Source organism: Tauraco erythrolophus, chromosome 1 (genome assembly GCF_009769465.1).
Source record: "Tauraco erythrolophus isolate bTauEry1 chromosome 1, bTauEry1.pri, whole genome shotgun sequence".
Taxonomy (NCBI): domain Eukaryota; kingdom Metazoa; phylum Chordata; class Aves; order Musophagiformes; family Musophagidae; genus Tauraco; species Tauraco erythrolophus.
In genome coordinates this window covers 62,113,232-62,134,376 of record NC_141465.1, presented here as the reverse complement: position 1 = coordinate 62,134,376, position 21,145 = coordinate 62,113,232, and the positions used below count along the sequence as shown (strand labels likewise).

Below are 21,145 nucleotides of genomic sequence, written 5' to 3'. Positions count from 1 at the left end.
CATAACCCCTGCCCCCCAAACAGCTTTCTGGAACCGTAAAAACACTACCTAGTCAGTATTACCAGTACATTTCTAAACGCATTCCCCTGCCCTTTACAACAACATCATAGTGATTGATGGTAAACACCTAAAGTAATAAAAATTGAAACAACAGTGACCTAAAGAGATACCAAATTCACTTAAATTCCTCAAAGCTTAAGCAGCAGCATCTCACAAGTTTATATATCTAGCAGCTAAATTTTGCTCAAACACGTCACTATTTTAATTGTCTCTGGTCCAAGCCTTCTATATTTCAGCTTAAAACAAGAAAAGCATAGACCTATAAAGCATCAAGTAACAAGAAGAAAACTTTAAAATCCTATAATTCTCCAAAGTAAACTGGAACTTAACATCAAAATCATTTTAGTCAACACCAGTCTTTAGATGTGCCTGAACTACACATCACAGAATAAATTTGCATGTAATGTGAGACCACTGAATATGCCAGGACTCTGGGTATGCAACGATAAAAAAAAATTCTCCATGGTTCACACATTCTGAGGCCTACTTCTGACTTGAGATCTGATTTTTAAGATGGCTTTGCAAATTTTTCTTTCATTTAGCCACTGTCAATGTTTTCATTTTAATAGGAATGTATATTCTGGCATACATGCTTATACACACACTATTCTGAAATATTACTTAGTTTTGGAGCAGCTGCTCTACAACACAGTGCTTCCATTTCTTTTTATGTTAATCATCATTACATATCATCTTACATGCTTGTAAGAACTGTTTTCTCCCTTAACTCGTCTAAACCAATTTTCTAATTTTCTTCTAAGCTGTATTTGTACAATCTGGTATCATCCAGACTATGAATTTTCTCCAAATTCTGGAAATAGTGTCCTAACTTACCAAAACAGAGCCATATTGATTATTTAAATCTCTCCTAATTTACGCTAAGCTCTTTAAAAGTCCAGTTTCTAACTCCTTGCCTTAATGACTAAGCTCACTTCAAGGTAACTATAACCACATGAGCCAATTACAATGTGCTAAATGTCATTCACTCTGTCTATGTAATTGTAATTACAGCATTTGTATCACTACCGGTTAAACAGCACAACTAAAACTGGATGAGTTGGTTTTAAAGTTTTGGCTATGAATTAACTGCTTATGTGCAATCACACAATTTCAATCATCCTGAACAGTGGAAAACTGAGCAGCATGTGAAATACAGGCACATGGATACAGAAAAATAAAATAACAGTACTACGAAAGGAAAATTACGTTGTAAAAAATTAAATACCACACAGATGAAGAAAAACAGTATTATGCTGTAATGCAAGCAACCATTTTTATCAACTTCAAGAATACAAAAGTCTGGTGAGCCTCAAGAAACACATCCCAGTTCAGTCTTCAATACAATAAAAGCTGTTTAAAGAAAGGCCTATTCTTCAAGATGGGCAAGTTGGTGTAGCTATCAATCTGAATTTCTGCCTAAATTGAAATAGGTGACTGTTCACTGGAAATGTAAAAGATTATCCTCTTACAAGCCAGCAAATCTTGGGCAAGAGGCTCCAAGAGAGAATCACCAGCCAGCAGGCTTCCTTTCCGGGTAAGTCCTCTTGCACTTACATAGCCAATTCGCTTGTTTCTTTTCCAGTAGTCCATAATGAAGGGAAATTAATAACTTTTTCAACAGACCTCACGAAAAGCCGTCACAGTCAAGACAGTAAATACACACAAAGCAGTAATGATCACATGCAAAAACAACTCACTTTGAAGTCTTTTTAGACAGAAATATATTAATTCTTTTTTCTTTATTAAAACCCCTAATTACCATCCCTCAAAAAGCCAGCTTGCCCAATTTTTATTTTCTGTTTACAAATTAGAGAGTTGAAAGAGAAACATTCCCAGATAATGCACTTTAATCATGAGAAACGAAAAAGCAACATATTAAGCTAAATAACAAAAAGATATAATTTCCATTAAAAAACTCATTTTGTACTATTGATTATAGAAAAAAAAGTTTTGGGGCTTTACCCAACACAGACTCAAATAAGTTCAAATGCACCAACCTATGCCCAAGTTAATACAAGCTAAACAGAGACAGAAGATCACTTGCACTGCAATACCTGAGGGCACAACTGACTATTCCACAGTGAGGGGGGAAAAAAGGTCAAATAATTTGTATTTTACTGCACATAACAGCACAAATTTGAGTGTATACACTCTTACCCAACTAAGTCCACATATAATCCTTTGCTAAGTTTTTCATTCAATACAAGACGAGCTTCTTTACACAACAAGGCCCTTGCCTGGTAAGGACAGCTGTTGCATTGCGTTCATCCACTCATCTCTTTTCCCCTTAGTTAAGGCTGATGCAGATTTTTAGGAATTCAGTGATCAATTCAGTTTTGAAAGCCAGCCACAAAACAGAAAGTGATAGCACAATCCTGATTTAGAACACAGGCCTCAGACAGACAATGAAGCTCCTGCTTAGTCTGAGAAAGGAAGAAAGTGAGTCTCCGTCCCGAAGACACAGTTCACACATCTGGCTCACAACATTTGTTTCACACTTCAGAAGGCGGTGCCACTGCTTGAAGGTTTCTTTTATGGAGTTTGCACCGATTGGATGTGTTGTGTAATAGATATATCCTTGCAATAAAACTATAGAAACATACCGAGAAACAAAAAAGCTCACTGAAAGTAACATGTACTACACCTAGCAGTCTGCTTTGATTTATTTTTCTAAGAAAATTACTTTAGATTATTTTAGATGGACAGAAAAAAGAATCGCATATTATTCAAATACCTTTACTCTCAGATGCTTACCCTGTACTCAGCCTGTATTTCCACCTTACATAAATTTGCATATTTGTCCACTTCAGCTAGAGCAATTTTTATTTTAATCTGACTTTTTTGTAATAAGAGTTTAAAAAGTTATCGACCATTGACCAAAATGGTCTATTTCAGATGGTAGAAATAAATATAATAAAACTTCCCATTATAAAATAAAAATCAAATACTACTTTAAAAGTTGCTAGATGCTTTAAAATATCTATTAAGAAACATTTGCTTTAAGTTGGTGCTTTACTTTTAAATATTTCAATAATTTCACTTGTTCCTCCAAAGACATTTAATTGCTGGCTCCAAAACGCTTCTCAGGAAATATTATCCAATTCTGTTTTTTCATGAAGATTTCATAGAGGGGTATGAATGAGAAAACTTATTTTTAAATATTTAAGAAAAAAAAAAGAAGAAAAAATTCTCTCATCTGGAGAAATACTTTAGTGCACACTATTTTTAAGCCAACGAGAACAATAGTTCTGACACTCATGGAAATTTCTCATAAATCACGTAAACAGAGGGTAAAATTTAAAAGGAAGTTAAAGAGAAATCCAACATCTGCAAATAGCATCCTTTTTTCTGTCTTTGGGCCATACAAATCGTGGCTTTTTATTCTTTCTAATGATGCCAATTTTAAATATTTTAAAATTTCAATATGCTAAATTAGCTTATACATCCATAAATTTGCTGTTATTGAGCTTGTACAGACATAAAATTAATCAGAAGGAGCCTCAAGATAACCTGTCCTGCAATGAGAGAGAAGGAACGCAGCAGCTGGTCCTAACTTAAACTTCTTAAATCTTCATCACACTTCAGTTCTCAAATTTTAGATCAGAAACTTCTAATTGTGGCAATAAGTTTTACTACTCGTGTAGCACTGCAAATTGATGTGTGCACAGATAACATGGACTTACTGGAATTCTAACCTTTTCAGCATGCAGAAACATTTAATATGTAGTTTACAAGAAACAAATCAGCTTGTAGATTCTGCAGCCTCAGAAGAACAATGCATTAACTGACCCTAATTGTAACTAGTACCATTAATGTCATTCTTCCAAACTCTCACTCTTGAGAAATTAGCCACTCAACAGATCCACGAAACCCACTTACTCAAAAAAAATGGATTGTGCCAACACAGTGTAAAGATCTACTTAAAAGGTACATCCAGGCTGATTAATGACTTTAATAAACCTACACAAAGAGCAAGAATTGTTCTCTACGCTGTAGAAAAGAGGAAGGATGGGATTTTCAGTTTCCAAAAAACCCCACGGAACAGGAAGACGACAACACCAGACAGATACCTCCCAACATCTAAATGTCTTAATGGCAATGTGAATGCAATCAGATAAGAGCTACAGCTTGCGCTCTGTGGACACTGCTCAGTTTTCAATCCTCAATCCATGTTATGACACAGAAAAACAGTGGCCTGAGTGTCAGAGTTCTGCTCTCCTCCCCGCCCTCAGTCCCCTCCTCCTTTTTTTTTAGTCACTTATACGAGTGAAACTGCATGAATTTATAGAACAACAAAGGAACTTGGACAACATATTAATTTAGATCTTGCTGCATAACACTTGCAACTTAGTTAAGACTAAATTACAACTGGAGAGAAGAATCATTGAGGGGAGGAGACAATATCTCCACCCTCTCCATTCTCATGGCAACTGTTACTCAAAGTGTCCACTAGAAACACCTATTAAGCCTGGAGGACAAGTAAAAGAGCAGAAAGATAATGCTTAATCAGCTACCATAGGAAGTCTATAAATGTAATGATCAAAGGTCAAAAAAAGGTAGGAAAAGCCTTACGTTAAAGCCCTAGTATTAATGATGTGGCAGTAATGCTACTTATTGATTGTCTTGACTTGCCATATGGCAACACAGACCAGCAGGAAAAAGCCGGCTGCAATGTCTGATAAAGCCAGGAAAAAAAAAAAAAAAGGGTGGAGAACAACTGCAGCAGGTTTTAAAGGAAGATAAAATATAGGGCAAGAAGAATGAAACAAAACAGGGGAATTCCAGTTTGGGGGGGGAAATCTGAAAAAAATAATAAGAAATTAATGGTGGAAGCAGGCACATGAAAATGAAATGCTTAAGTATGTTTAACTGCAGAAATTCAATTCACCTGCCCAATATATCTTGGAAGCGGTTACCTCTCAGAAGTAGATAAAAACCTCTTCCGGTCACAAGCTTTCAGAAACTGCTATGATGACCTAGGTTGACACCAATAATTCCAAATCCTTAGGCTTAGTTACAGAATATGTTTTGGAGAGACACCTAATTCTAGTTTAAAGATTGCAACCACTTCACGTCACTAAGTTGCCCCTTAACTAAGACAAGTCAATCACCTTCACTCAAAAAAACCTTTTGTTTCTACTTTGACATGCCTAGCACCAACTCTCAACCTAAATATGCACGCCTTTGATAAATTAAATGGCCCTTCAGCATTAGAATTATTTTTCCAAATACAGGTACTTTTAAGGCACAATTAAATAATGCTAAATAAATTATTATTTTTAATTCAATTTCTGAGTTCCTTACTCTAATGTTCTTTTCCTTAGAGAAATCTAATGTAATCAAAGGAAGAATTCATAGGACTCTTCAAGCACTGGAACTCTAAACGAATTTTACCTGACGAACTGGAAGTTTGTTCCAGTCTTTTCTCCATCAGATAATGATATTTAGAAGGACTAATCAGCAGAGTAACTTCACCTGTGAGAAGTCAGTCTCTGTCAATGAAAACAATCTCTCCTTCGGCATCAGATATAATCGGGGTCCCCTCAAAATAAAGAATTTGTTCATATTTCATTATTTTGGCAGATACAGTTTAGCCAAAGCTACATAAAAGGGAACTGACAAGGTATACGATACTATAAAAGCAGCTATATCATAACATAAAAGTTCCCCATGCACACACCTTCCTTATCTTCTTATATTTAGGAGCAACGACTTAGAGGGCAAGAGCATTTTCAGTGCTTTCTATCACTGAATTAAGTAGCAGAAAGGGTGGGAGTAAGGGTCTTATTAGATAATGGTCATTTCTGGTACCTCCAGACTGTGGAGCCAGCAATGTGCAGTCTAAAGTTACACACAGGTCCAGAACACCAAAGCAAACATATGAGAAGGAAATGGTTTCTAGTAAGGATCAAGTACTTTATGTCCCCTGCTGCAAGAAAGGAACAGTCAAACTTGCAACATTCCATATCCATATCTCTCAGCATTTCCTCAGATATATGAGTTGCACAGATTGTTAGGTATTGCTTTAATACATCTTGTATATTAACATGTCAACCACAATCCAATTTATTGTCATATTACCAGCAGCTAGCAAAGATGGAAACTAACAGCTATATTATCCTTTGCACAAAAGATGGGATACAAACATTGCTGGTGAAACAAATTTTTCAAGAGAAAGAATAAAAAAACTAGGGGACAAACAAAGCCTATGTGATGCATGACCATAGAAATAAGGAACAGCCAACAGGGTCTTTTTTTTTTTATTCTATGATCACATTTCTTTAGTGATGCAGCAACACGGGAAACTTCCTGGATCCAGTTACAACTCTGCTTCTATCCAAACTACTACTACTGTAACACTGATTTCACCATTGAGTTACACGTAAACCCAGAATTCTATCTTACAGATATTCCCATCGGTTGTGACAAAGTTATCACAACTTCCAACCAAGTTTTTAAGATCATGAGGGAGACTCGTAACACAGAAAAAGAGCAATTCAGGGTGGAGTGGACCTTAAGATGTCATCTAGCTCAATCTTCTGCTGAAGCACAGCGAATGCTGCATTTGGACAATGTTACTTAGTCTTTTGTCTAGCTGGGCCTTGAAAGCCTCTAAGGTCAGAGATTCTACAGCGTCTCTAGGGAATCTGTTTCAATGCCTGACTGTCCTCATGGTGAAATACCGTTTCATTATGTCAAGCCAGAACACTGTCGTTATCCTGACCCAAAGACTGTAACACATCGAGGAGTCGGTGATCCACGTGAGAGCTAACCAGAGCAGGCTCCTGCCTGTGCTGTGCTGCATGTATGGGCTGGCTTTCACACCGCTGCTGTGCTGCAGGATGAGCTCAGCCAGCAAAATGTAACAGAGGAGCCTGCAGGCAGCTCCCACTTGGTACCGGCAATCATGCCACCTGGGTGGCTCTGCCTTTATCTAAAAGTGCAGCTAGAAGTTCTCATGTGAGCATCCTTTCTGCTTGATAGTAGAAATCATTAATAGTTATTTTCTTGCAAGGAAATCCAACAACAGCTCAAAAACATGGGGTAAACCCGTCTATGGACAGGGTCTGCACATTATGTTGCACGTAGACTGGAAGCCTGTTTGACACTGCACAACTCAGGGTTCCCAGCGTCAAAACAGATATAAGATTATCTATACTATATTCTCTTTATAGCATTAGCTCTAATAAATAGCATTTTCAATGACATTTTACAGTGTCTGAGTGCCTTTCTTATTTGGATCATCACAGACCAGCACCTCCTGGTACAAAACAAACTTTCTCTGTTTCACTTTACAAACATCATCTCTCGGGCTCCTGCTATGCATCTCTGTGAAGAGTCTGACTCCATCTTCTTCATAACCTCTACTTTGACATTGGCAAGCTGCCACGAGGTCCCTGCAAAGCCTCATCTCCATGCACCCTCGGGTCCCTCAGCCTCTCTTCATAGATCATGTGCCCATCGACCATCTTTGTGGCCTTCCAGGACCGGATGGTACAGAGCAAAACTGGATGCAGCGGTTTAGGTGTGGTCTATTAAGTACCGAGCAAACAGGAATAATCGCTTTGTTCAGTCCACTGGCTACACTCCTGTATGCTGCCAGGGTACATTGCTGACTCACGTATAGGATTTCCAGCTTGCATCCCTTCAAGTGGTTATTCTGTCCCATATGAAGGACTCCATTTGTCCTTTTTGGATTTCACACAGGTCCCGTCAGCTCATTGCTCTGTCCTGTTTAGCTCTCTGAAATGCAGCCCTGCCCACGAGCAGACTGACTGCTCCCCAGATTTGGTACACTCTAACTCCAGATCAGTGACAAGGATACTAAGCAGGACAGGTCCCAGAATAGAGCCAGGACAAACTCCTTGTAAACCAGCCTCCAAGGTAGAGCATGAACCACTGCTGGGAATATACCAAAACCAAACACCTTACAGTTTATCTAGTTGCCTGGATAGTTTTAATCATTATCTACAAATTCCACCTGCAAATATCTGTACAGTATTTCAGCGTAAACCACTGATTCATTAAGACTTTTTCTGTATTGCTAGATGATTTCATATTTATTTACAAGCTTCAGATAATCAGTTTTTAAATTCACTTAACATACTATATCGACATCTCAAATGAGGGATCCAAAAATATCCTAGTGGAAGCAGATGTCATGAAAACTAGCTGATTTCTTTACTCTATCTCAGTATCAGTATCTTCTATCATCTTCCATCCGAGCCAGATATTTTCAGTCTGCAGCTTATCTATTACAAAAATAAAGAAACTTCATAAGCCAGTCACATCAAACTATGCTGAAGCCATCCAATTTCACACCAAGGAAACTACCTTGAGATGTTTCCAATAGAGTATGCCTGTAAGGAAAGAAGAAAGCTTTCTGTTTTCAAGAGCTAAAATTCCATCTTTAAAAACCTCCTCTTTGAGAACTTTTCCCCGACATTTTTTTCTTCACTACCACTCTCCTCTACAAGGACCTCATTTTACTTCAGATCTATGGATCTAAAAAGTCAAGTTGATGAACAATTGGTATAGAAGAGACTTAGTGAAAACAAGTGTTTCAAATTATTTAAATCAGTACCATGGTTGTCTACAACTTTATTTCCTATTCTACCATCACTCCCTCAAATGGTGATTTAATCTACTTAACATCACTATTAGCTCTACTTCCTGACTTAAATAACTTTAACAAAACCTTATAACCAAGGGTTCTCTGGGATTTTTTTAAGTTTAAGTAACTTTTAAAAGTCTGTGCACATTCTGTTACACCAAATCTCTACAGTCCAACATAGATCTAGATGTTCAACTGAAAAAAACCCTCAGATAAGCCTTAATACATTGTTGTTTATGCTTTATGAAGAATAGTTAATGGATACATTTATCAAATAACTTTAAAAACCTAAGCATGTTGTATTAGAGTCAGCTAAACTGTTCTATTCAGTAACATTTTGTAACCTCATAGTACATAGACAGGAGCTGTTATGTACATAGTTTCACTTCCTGTACATCTCCTTCCATTAAATTTCATTGAGGTATCTTAATCAGTTCAGTAACTACAGTAAAACTCCAGTTGTTCTCGGATGGTTCTCTACTTGTACTATCCATGTCAGGCAGTAGAAGGAGAGGTATTAAAAATGCCTCTATGATAGTCTTAGTGAGAAGTTAGATCTGGTAAGTGTAGCAAGAAAATCTCAAACTAGTGTAAAACAACTAAATTTTTTTCTTCTTTAAAAAGAGTGGAATTACATTGCAATCATTGAGCTCTCTGCTATTTCCCCATCACAACCAAGGTTTTTAAAAAGAAAGAGGGCACACGAGTGCACACAATACTGGTTTATTCCTTTTAATACTCCAGAGCGTAAGTCATCCAAGCCTGCTTATCAGAAAATGTTAAAAACAGATTTAAAATGCAGATGTTAAATGCAGATGCCACATCACATCCTTGCTATAGTCAGTAAATCACTAATAAGTCCATGTAGACAGTTCAGAAAACAGAAATACCCAGCATTCCTGTATCACACGTTAAAATTTTACCAGCTGCCTCTAACAAACTCATATTTGACATAAGATTATTCTTTGCCTATATTTATGACTAGAAAGATAAATATCTCCCTTTTAACTCTCATGGTTCCTTTGATTTCCTAAATCAGACATCTACATTTTCAGTTTACAAGCAAGGGAATTGGTGGCAAGAATTACTGCCTCCATATCTGGACTGTTTGTTAGCAATTCCTCCATATAAGAAAGGTGGGTGACAGTGAGCAAACTAATTTGACTTTGTTCCTATTTCCAAATTAACAAGCTAGATTACTAATGTCAAACAAGTCAATTACAAAATAAAGGCCACTCCAGCAATGGACTGATATACTCCCTACGCAAGAAGAAATTCTGCAATCTCTATCGTGGTATTAATAATTAAAAATGCTGAAATACTAATAAAAATTTTCTGGAAAACAGAAAGGATTTTTAAAATAACTGTAGTTCAAACTCAAATTTGATGACTACCACAGATGAATGGACTGAATCAGTTGCTTCCATAATAAGCACCTGGTGTGCTCACCTCTTGGAACTACAGAATAACGCAAGCTGGAAGTGACCCCAGAGGCCTCCAGCCTAGCCGTATGGTCAGAGTAGGCTGCTCAAGATACTACCTACTCCAGTTCTGAGTACCACCACTCATTGCCATGAAGCGTACAGATATACTTCAAATGCTGTTTTCCAGAGAAAAAAGACACCTTCTTGCACCTCCTGTTACACCCAGCTAAGTTCATGCTGTAGACTGACGAAGTCAAGAGGCACCATGCTAGAGAGCAGCTACTAGCAAGAGAAATAAAACGGATCTCTATTGACATTTATTCTTGCTGAACCCACGAACACAGGAACAAACCAAACTGGTTCTAGCCCGTGCTTCAGTCACACAACTTTTACTGCTGGTTATGCATGAACCACAACATCCACCATTCACTGTCAAACTCCCAGGCAATTTACCAAGTTTACAGTTTGAAAGATTCTTTATACTTATAAAACTTACTAAATCAAACCATTGAATCATAACACATATTGCTTTGAGTAAAACTGGGTAGGTTTTGACATAAAGTGACACACAGCAAATGTCAAGCTTTACTGCAAATAGCTGAAAAGTTAACATGCACCAATGTATCCAAATGACTCAAAGTAAATCATGCTGCAATACCGATAATCAATCACAAAAATCACAACTGAAAGCTGTAAATAAAGTAATGCCTATAGACTTCAGCAGACTCTGGAGGGTCTTCATCATGTTAGGCACTATACAAATACACAGCAAGTTCCTTCAAGAGTTTACAATCCAAGGCCCTGGTCTGCAGCACATTATCCTTCAATCGACCTCTACAGGTGAGGGTACCTCAGTCTGCCTCACACGTGCAATATAACGGGACACTGGTGAGGGAGAAGCAGATGCAGAGGAGGGACCAGCAACCATTTCAATACTACGCAGAAGGTCAGGGGAACACGGGTCTCTACTTCCTGTCCACTGCATCACAATTTTTCCTTACATTTAATTTAGCCCAAAGATTCTGCAGAGAAGCATGAGACCTTTCAATCCAAGCACATGGTTAATATTTATCATTCACAAGAGCAAAGAAATAGTGCAAACCTAATCAGCTGTCCCATACTTCAGTTTCAAAAACACAGTGAGACAGCATGGTCAACTTTTATTCACTGTTTTCCCCAGACTGTTCATGATTTTGATGTGCTACTTCAGCTGCTATGGTGTTTTCAGTTTGATCAAGGTCATTCTTTCTGGATCACATTTTGATTTAAGTCAGGGTCAAAACATCAGCATTAAAATAAATGACAGCATGCTTTATATTAGTTCTGACAGTAGGATACGACGAATAAGCAGTATGTGTGAAGAGGTTTTTTATATTATTATTTTAAACATATAAGCTTTCCTCCACACCACCTCCCAACATTAATCTACTTTCTATAGTTATATGAAGTATCTTGGATTGACATTTTAGATATTAGTAAAAAGCAAAAAGGAAAAGCTACTTGCCTGAGATTAGACAGAACGAGAAAAACAGAACCAGAACGCCAGCATCTCAAGCACACTGTTTTAACAACAACAACTCTCTTCAACTCTTCCGTGATTATTTTAGCTATTATTTACACTCAGTAACTCTCTTATTCTCTGCTAACATCCTAGAAACTATGTCAAGCTTTAGGAAAAAAAAAAAAAAAAAAAAAAAGAACATTCCGCAATTTCACTGACCTATCCGGTATCAGATCTTCGATGTTTAAATAGGAATTTTTCCCAGATCCAGCAGTAAGATGTAACTTCAAAAGTTACAGTTAGGAATTGAACCTAGCCTAAATATCAACCTGTTGTGGTTTAACCCCAACCGAAACTAAGCACCACAGTCGCTTGCTCACTCCTCATCCCTGCAATGAGATGGGGAGGATAATCGGAAGAAAAACCTTGTAGGTTGAGATGAAGATAGTTTAATAAGACAGAAAAAAATAATAATAATAACAACAACAAAAATGATAATAAAAGAATATACAAAACGAATGATGCACAACACGATTGCTCACCACCCACTGACCAAATCCCAGCCCGTTCCCAAGCAGTGATTGCACCACTCTCAGCCAACTCCTCTAGTTTATATACTGAACATGGGTATGGAATATCCCATTGATCAGTCTGAGTTAGCTGTCCTGGCTATGCTCCCTCCCATCTTCTTGTGCACATGGTAGAGCATGGGATCCTGACAGTCCTTGACTGCTCAGCAACAACTAAAAACATCGGCGTAGTATCAGTATTGTTCTCACGCTAAATCTGAAAACATAGCACTACATATCCCAGCTGAAACCAGGACATAACCTCACTCCAACTGCACCAATCCTGTGAGCAGATGGGTAAGTAAAAGAACTATCAAAATCTCAACAGGCTTTCAGTCAACTGTTCAAATAAAAAGTGATTTTAAAAAAAATTAAAAATCAATGTTGTATAAAATGAAGATTTTAAAAAAAAATATAAATCAATACAAATGACTATAAATAAAGAAACAAACACAAAACAGTAAACAGGTAAAGAATCATGCTGATGTTAGACGTTTGTCTTCACAACATTTGACTGACCATGGGGCTTATGGCATTACTATGGCTTCATTCAAACTGAAACCCAGAAGGCTGTTGCGTGTGTGTGTGTGTCCCCACTAAATGAAAACCTAAAAAATAAAAACAAACCTCAAAACAAAGAAAACCCAAAACAAAAAACACATATGCTCAAATACAAACTGAAAGTTGTCCTCAATCCATGGGGCAATACAGAATGTGATAATTACACTAGGAAAGAATGAGCCTACAAAAAGCCTGAAAATCATTGTATTAGCAAAAGAAATTCTTAAGTTATTTTTGCTCCTCCTAAATGGCAGGAGGCTCTTTGAGACTGAATGCAGAATATTTTTCCCGCCATGTCATTCTTTTGCTATGAGTTCACAGATTTCCTAAGTGAAAAAAAAAAAAAAGAAAAGAAAAAAAATGGAAAAAAAAATTTACAATCTTTTCAGTCTTACTCATTCCTCAGCAATACATGGGCACTGAAGACCCAGCTAGGGGGGGGGGAAAGTCACATGTCACACTTCAGTGTTTAGTCTGAAACGTTTAAGTTTTTTTGGCTAGTCCACATGCAGTTTTCTTTGCTCTCATATTTGTTCAGATACCAGATACTTTCCACAAGTTCTATTTCTCTAGCACTGACAGAGTATACAGCAATACCACTGTTACCCATGAGTTTGATTTACAGCTTATATACGCAAAGGATTTCAGCTTTGCTTTTTGCTGTTAGATAAATGGCAAAGCTGTGTACGTTATGTTTTTACCCTCAAACTCTTTAACTAAGTTTGGGGACTAGAAGCAGTCATGCCAATCTGGAATACTCCACCATCCACCTTCTTCCTATTCATGACAGCTCCATGAAGAACTGCTTGCTGCTCCTTCTCCATAGAAGCATGAAGCCAGCATTACTCTTCTGTGCATCAGCTCCACCTTTCCCCATTTCTCCTCCTGCACACGCAAGGGACGAGGGAAACTGTTCTCCACCTTTATTTTTCAGTTTATTTTGTAATATTCTGAACTATTCTTCTCTCGCTTCTATTGTTCACCTGAGCACCTGATTCTATCAATTTTTTTCTGTAGCAACTTCTCTGGAATATATACTGCACTGTGTCTTACTACAGCCACCTTCGACTCAGCAGTGTAGAAATAGTACAGGAGCAAGAACGCACCACCTCAGTTCTAATCCCTCTCCACAGCTTCCTTCCTGCAGCTGTAGTGAAACACGTATGTCCACATTTGGGGGATGGAAAGGATATTCCTAGCTATTTTCTTACTTCCAGATTTTTTTAAAAACTGTGTCTTACTAGGTTTAACTTGACACAACCCGGTAGATGCTATGGCACTGAAAGATAGAGCCTGAAAAACCCTCCCCTCCTTTCTTCTGAACTAGCGTTGCATTTTGAGCTCCTCCCTTGGTCTAAAGGCCCATTGTCCAAGCTGGTCCTTCCTCACCTAAGTTCAGTTACTGCCCCTTGCAGACTGGCACTTAGATTGTCATTTAAGATCAGTGGGACTGGATCTCACAAGTCCTTATTCAACTTTGTCTTCCTTTAAAAGTCCACTGTTCTTTTAACCAGGGCTATAAACAGGCATTGCACTCAGCAAAACGAAGACTCTAAGACAACAGTTTTCAATGTGTGATCCACAAATGCAGATCATCAACAAATTCTTCTAAGGAATCCATAAAAGATTCATTTAAAAAAAAAAAACAACAAAAAATACCACACCAAACCAAGACTTATTAGTATGCTTAAATACACTACTCATAGACCACACTCAAGCAGCAGAAATCTTGGGAAGAAAAACTAGTGTCAGAAATCAGAAAAAAATGAAAAAAAAAAAAATCTGTGTTCTATACAAGAATCAAATTCACTCTTTGAAAATGACAGAAGTGTTTTCAGTAATAGACTGTACCAATAAAAGGAACTGGTATCAGTACAAACTATTCAATTTTCCTGAAGGACTTCAATCATATCCATTCAAACTCTATGAATCTAAACCTGCTTTTGTTTATCTAGGAATGCCAAGGAAGTCCACAGAGAAAAAAAACAGTATCTTCTTCACAAATGAAAAAAGCCAGACCATAGCTCCAGCTGTCACAACTTTTAGGGCATGAATCAATTCCATCATATCGGTATACAACATCACTGATAAAGCTTATAAACTCATATAAGCTATTACCTGTAAAGGAATGCAATCAAAATTAGAATTAAATACAGGTATTTGTGAAGCATTTGAACTGTTTAGTATCTCAAGACACTACAGACTGAACTGACCCAACTTACGAATTCTCATTACTCTAAGGATACTGTATCTTCTTCGTAGTTTTCTAAATGTTAAATTCTCTGAAGACAAAGTCAAGTGAATAAGAATGGCTGTGACACAAAATTGATTGAGATTTTTATCACCTTAGTATCAACATCATTGTATTTGTAAAAACAAGTTACTAGGAAACTACCCAAATTGAGCCCTTCATTAGAAAAGGCAAGGCGTATCTACTACATTTATTCCGACGCAGGCATTATTAGGATGCGTTTCTTCCCTCAAATCTGGTCTGGATACATGACTACAGCCTCCTCGCTAAAATCCTATTCCATACCCTTCTTATTCTTTTTTATTCTTACTCTGTTTCATCCTCTCAGACCTCAACCGGCCAGATCAATTTTTATCTCCTTCCAATATACCCTCCTCCAGTGCAGCAACTTGCTTCAAAAGTAAATTCTCGTGTCAGCTGAAGTAAATCTGTTTCACCTACTTCTGTAACACATCACATTTATCTGCTGCTTTTTAACACTGCCACATAGCCACACTTTTAAGTAGACCATGAGCCTGCAGCTTGGAAATGGCCGAAAGCCGTTCTCAGCAATGCTACGGAATACGCTTAGGTGTTTCGCTCGGGGCTTTTTTCCCTTGTTAAACCACAATGAAAAGACAATGTGCCAAAATCAAAGGCACTAGAAGTTAAAAAGTCCCCATCTGACTTTCACTAAAGTTTGGAGAAAACGCCATCGACCTCGCGAAAGCGTCAGACACCTGTCAAAAGTTCGGAGAGGCGAAGGGGGTCTCGCTGGCCCTTCCACGCGTGCATTTTTGCCCTTTCTCAGGCAGGTTTGCCTGGCTGTTTGGCTTGGCTCGGTCTCCCGCTGGAAGCCTGCCGCAGGGAAACCAGCTCAACGCGAGAAAGCCTTTTTTCCCTCCCGCCCCCCGCTTTTTAAAGGGCAGCTCCAGCCCCACCGCTGTCAGGGAGGAGAAACCCCACCGCGTTCGCCCCGACGCCGACGATTCCCCCCGGCCACAACACACCCCCCCACCCGCAGGCCCGCCGGCGCACCCCGGCAGCCGCGGCGGGGCGGGGGAGGGGTGGAGGACACGGACAGCGGCAGCGACTCCCCGCGCGGCAGCCGCACGGCGGGCAGCGGGACCCGGCGGCCCCGCCGAGGGGGAAGGCGAGGCGAGCCCGGGAGCCCCACCGGCTCCCCCCGCCCGCCGCGACCGCCGCCGGGGAGCGCCCGGGCCGCGACCGCCAACGGCCCCACAACCGCCGCCGGAGGAAGAGGAGGGGTGGGGGGGGGAAGGACAAGAAAGGAAGGGAAATCTGGGTCTCACCTTCCTTCTCGGCCCGGGCCGTATGGAAGAGGACCGCCAGGGCGAAGCGCAGCGCCGCGCCCCGCCAGGCAGCCGCCCGGCCGCCGGCGCGAGGGAAGGGGACGCTGGGGCAGCCGGCCGCCGCCGCCTCCCGCCGCGCCGTCATCGCGCTGCCGCAGCCGGTGCGGGTCCGCCGTGTCTCCGGCCGGGCCGCGGCGCGCGCGCGGAGGAACTCGGTGCGGGGCGGGAGAGAGGAGGGCAGGGGGCGGGGACGAGGGGGCGGGCGCCCCGCCGCGCGCTGCGTCTCCTGACGCGCGTGTCACGGGCGGGCGGCGGAGGGAGGGAGGGAGGGAGGCAGGCTTTGCCGCCCCCGCGGGGGCGCGCGCGCGCGCGCTCACGCGGCGGGCATCCCTTTGGCCGCGCCCGCACCGCCCTCTGCCGCGGGGCGGGGCTACCGGGTAGGGCGGAAGGAGGTGCCATTTTAAGTGCGGGCAAGCACCCTTTTCCCCCGTCCGAGGCAGAGTCCGGAGAGCGGGTTGTTTTGGGTTTTAGTTTGGTTTTTTTGGTTTTGTTTTTTTTTTTTTTTAATATGACTTTAGGTCTTTTGCAGGTGCTGTCTGTTCGCGGCGGGGACATCCCGCCTCCTTAGGAGTCTGTTCTTCCTGTCTCTTGAAGGGTTGGGGTGTCGCTGTTATTGTTTCCCTGCGGAGGATATCGCGGCTTCTCCTGCCCGTATTCAAGATGGTGGCGGGAGGGTGGCTGCGCGCAGGGCTGACCGGCGCTCCCCAGCTGCGGCGGTGGGAGGTCCGCTTCCGATGGTGGGCGGGGCCTTGCGGCGAAGGCCTCTCGGTGGGAACGTTTCTCTTCGGTGTTTGTGTCCTTTTCCCTTGCCTTAGCCTGGCGCCCCGGGCTGCGCCGCAGGAGGATGCGGGGCAGGGATGTCGGTAGCCCTCCCAGTGCAGGGAAACTGCCAGCGCTGCTGCTGGGCCGGCCTGGCCCGGCCCATGGCGTGGCACCCTCACCAGCAATAAAGTCAGAGAAGAGCGAGGTATGGCACGCCCGAGGCGCAGTGTGAGGCCCTGTGCTAGGGCGTAGGTGTGATACCACGCGTGTGCCGCTGTTGAGGGAGGGTGTATACCTGTCACGGTCTGTTTCAGCAACATGGGTGCCCACAGGGCCTTTGTGAAACACGTGAAGCAAACTTGCAGTGGGGGAGAAGGCACGTTGTTCCGAGGTTGCATATCTGTCAAGTGGATGCAGTGTTGCACTGGCAAATGGGTGCGTTTCACCGATGCTAAAAGGAGCCGCAAAACCAAGCGTGCGGCATGACGAGGCTGCCGATAAGAGATGTCAGTGGCAGCTGTAGCTTGCTCTGGGTATCGGTTGTCCAAGATCAGGACTGATACTGCCGAAGTCATCTTGGATGAAGCAGCAGAGGGAAAAGTCTGTAGTACAAATAATCTCTGTTCCCTGATGAACTGACTTAGGTTTTGTAGAGTAAAAAGTTGTATGCACCCATGATCTGTTTCTTTGTCACTCATTGCCCTGTGTGATCAACATCATATGTTGGGTTTGAAGTGCTTGAACATGTGGTGAATTTCAGCTGTCACAACAGCATAATAGACTGGGATAGTGTCATAGATCAGAGTCTCGAAGGGACTGACAAATGTCTAACTAAGAATACTAACATTTATTATGGCTCTTAACACAATCATAACGTGCACTGTTATTTATCTTCGGAACATCTCAAAGATACCTTGAAATTCTGGATACTGCTGTCTTGTTGAACTACGGCTACAGCATCAACTAGGCTTATTTTCAAGGGAGAAATGGAAAATTAGAAAAATTGGTTTGAAGCCTTCCCGAGCAACAGTGGTTATTTCCAGAAGACATGTGAGGAATCAAGTTAAAGACTTTTGTATAATTACTAATCTTTCAAACTTGCATAATCTTTTAACCATTGTATTGAAAAAAGGACATACAGGAGTCAGAGACTTAAGAGCATGAGCCTCTGTTCACAGTCCTCAGAACCACCCAAACCACAGTAAATGTAAAGCTTGATCACTGCTGTGAGCAGAAGCCCACATGTTGACTTCTGTGGAGGATAGGTATGTACATCAAAGAGTACAATCAAATCTCGGTAAAGAACTCAGAAAGACAAACGGCAATTAGTGCTGCTTCTTTATCACAGTGGACCCTGTATGATCTTGATTTTACTTTCTTAACTAGGCTTCTGCTGCATACACATTACTTCTCTGGAAAAAGAAATCAGCTATTTTCTATTTCTCGTATTTCAAATCCAGTGTTGCACAACTGAGCAGCCAGACTTTCTTGCGCTAATTCATGCTGTAGAGCATGCTACCCACTAAAATGAACGGGAACTGTAATGAAACTAAGATGTAAGGATGGCAAAATCTGCCTTGGAGTAAAAATGGAACTACCGACCGTGTTATTAAAAAAAAAAAAAGAAGCCATGATATAAATGAGAACAACTGTGAGTCCTATCATTATAGTATGTATGAATCTTAAACCTTACAGCATTAAAATAGGGGCAGTTTTAATTGTTTTATAGACAGAGTGTCTTTCTCAAAAGATATTATTAGATGTGTAAAAAACAAATAGCTCACAGTACGTATTCTCCCTTTCATCTTTGTCCAGAACTCCCACTGTTTTCTGTGCAGGAAAAAACAATACAATATGGTTCGATGTCTGTAAATTATAAAGCAAAAAGCATTCTGTTAATTTGTTTCTGAATTAATCTGGGTTATATTATTTCATACATGTTTGAGGCTCTTCAAGTTGCTTGGTTTATGGATGCAGTGCATATAAATATCAACATTTGGATATTGCAGTATTGCTTGAGCCTATCGAACAGTTTTTTAAAAAGCAATTCCTATACTAAAAAACCCTCTTATAATAAACTATGATGAGACATAGAATATAGTTCTTATGGAAATGTACTTGTGTTAATAAACAGAAGTTGCACCAATACTTAAAGTTCAGCAGCTGACTCGTCAGATGAAGAAATGCCCTGTTCTCCTGGAAAACACATCAGAAAGACTTTGAAATGAGGAGCCGTACTCTGACTTTGTGGCTATTGTCAGCTTTGTTAGCGTGATTGCTAAAAACGAGTAAATTTAGTGCCAGAAGAGGTATGGTCGGCCTACTTTCAGTCTTGCCTACCTTCAGTGGAAAGGTGTGTGCTTAAAGACTGCAACATTTACTGAGCTGTGATAGTTCAAAGTATTGCTCCTACACACACCCAAGTGTCAGCTTCCAACTGTCAGGGAAGTTACCTTCGTTGATAGTTCACACTCTTTTTCTGGGCAAGGAACCAGACCTGCTAAAATACAAATGTGTGATTTCTGCCCTGCCACCTTTGCTATGGAGGCAGAAATTTCTGGGAGAGTGGCACAGCGGTTAGTTAGAAGCTGTAACCTCTTCAGCTGCTGGTATTTATTAGAGGTTATCTGTCAGACTCCAAAAGCCATAGTCGAATGTTTGAACCACCTTGTCTCTCCTGCAGGGAGTTGCCTCTTCTGTGGGACACAGATCAAATCCAGGTGATGTTGCACTTTAATAAATGAGAAATGAGAGTGGGATCCCTTTCTCAGGTTCTACTGGGAGGACAGGAACTCACAGTGGGAAATACAGTCTCTTAAATTGGCATAGAGACTTCTGTCAGGAATGTGCCTCAGGTTACTTTCTCTTTGCTTTTACTAAATGTTGTACATGGTCAATTGGTTGAAAATAAACCAAGCAAGGAAAGAAATGCGGAGAGAAGAAGCTGTTGGATCATCCAATCAACTCTCCTGCTAGTTCAGACTTACCCCTGGTAGCTCATTTATTAGTATTTTTCAAATTCTTTTTTAAATAACTAAAGAATTCCCACCACTTCCTCTGAAAAAATTTGCACAAGCTCTGCTCTTCACTGCCAACAACATTTTCTGATAATCGGTCTTTCCCCACTCTCTTTTCATTTATTCCTACTTGTTCCCATATGGATAAGCCCAAGCATTTCCTTGCTATCCTTAAGGTTTGCATTACTTAAACATTTGCTGGCTGGAGACATGCCCCCATCTACATCTGCTTTAACAAAACTAGATGTATTAAGCTCCTTTAACCTTTCTCTCTAAAACCGCTCTTGCAGATAATTCTTGCTGCTGTTCCTTAAATTGCCTCATTTGCCTCGACGTTATGATGGATTGCACAGAAATGATGCACGTAGCAGCATTGAGTCTGCTAGGGAAAAGTTGTCCTTTCAGAAATGTTTCCATAAGCTTGAGCTGCCAAAATGCGTTTGCATCACTTCAGTGCTTTGCATCACTTGGCTACATTTTTTGAGCACCCTAAAACTGGGTTTACCACCCTGTGGATCTGTGATGTGTCTTTTACTTGCCAATACTGGGCAGCTCCGGTACTTGGCTGGGCTTAAGTGCTGAAGGCAGCCCTGCAGCGAGGACGAGTGGCTGAGGGCTCCCCCTCTCTGCTTCATTGTCCATGCCAGCTTCAATTCCTTGGGGGGGGGGAGTTTGCTTCCAACATTTTATTTGTGGCATTGTGAAACTTGTGCATAAAGATAACAGAGTAGATATGATATATATTGGGGTTTTAATATTCAAGATTGTCTACAGGATTTACTTTCAGTGAAACCTTGTTGCTTTTTACTTAATGATTTTATTTTCTAGATAAACAGTGGTATATTTGCTTTTTTATTATTTGTTTTACTTCTGTTTTCTGTTCACTTAGTCACTCTTATGATCATACACCTAAATTAAAATCCAAAATATGTCATATCATTTTTGTTAACCCATTGAGAGAAAATATCCTTAATTTCTTTAAGAATTTTACATTTTATGAACTAAATGTAGCAATCCAGAAGTTACTTTCTCAG

At 40.5% G+C, this 21,145-nt stretch overlaps 1 protein-coding gene across 2 annotated transcripts in view; it reads right to left on the bottom strand.

Moving 5' to 3' along the window:
- Positions 1-16,417, bottom strand: part of TMEM131 (transmembrane protein 131) — a 111,842-nt gene extending 95,425 nt beyond the window's left edge. For both annotated transcript variants that reach the window (XM_086619283.1, XM_086619276.1), the window contains exon 1: positions 16,273-16,417. In XM_086619283.1, coding sequence (XP_086475409.1) covers positions 16,273-16,417 — 145 coding nt within the window. The remainder of the gene's footprint in view (positions 1-16,272) is intronic.
- Between the last annotated feature and the right edge of the window lie 4,728 nt (positions 16,418-21,145).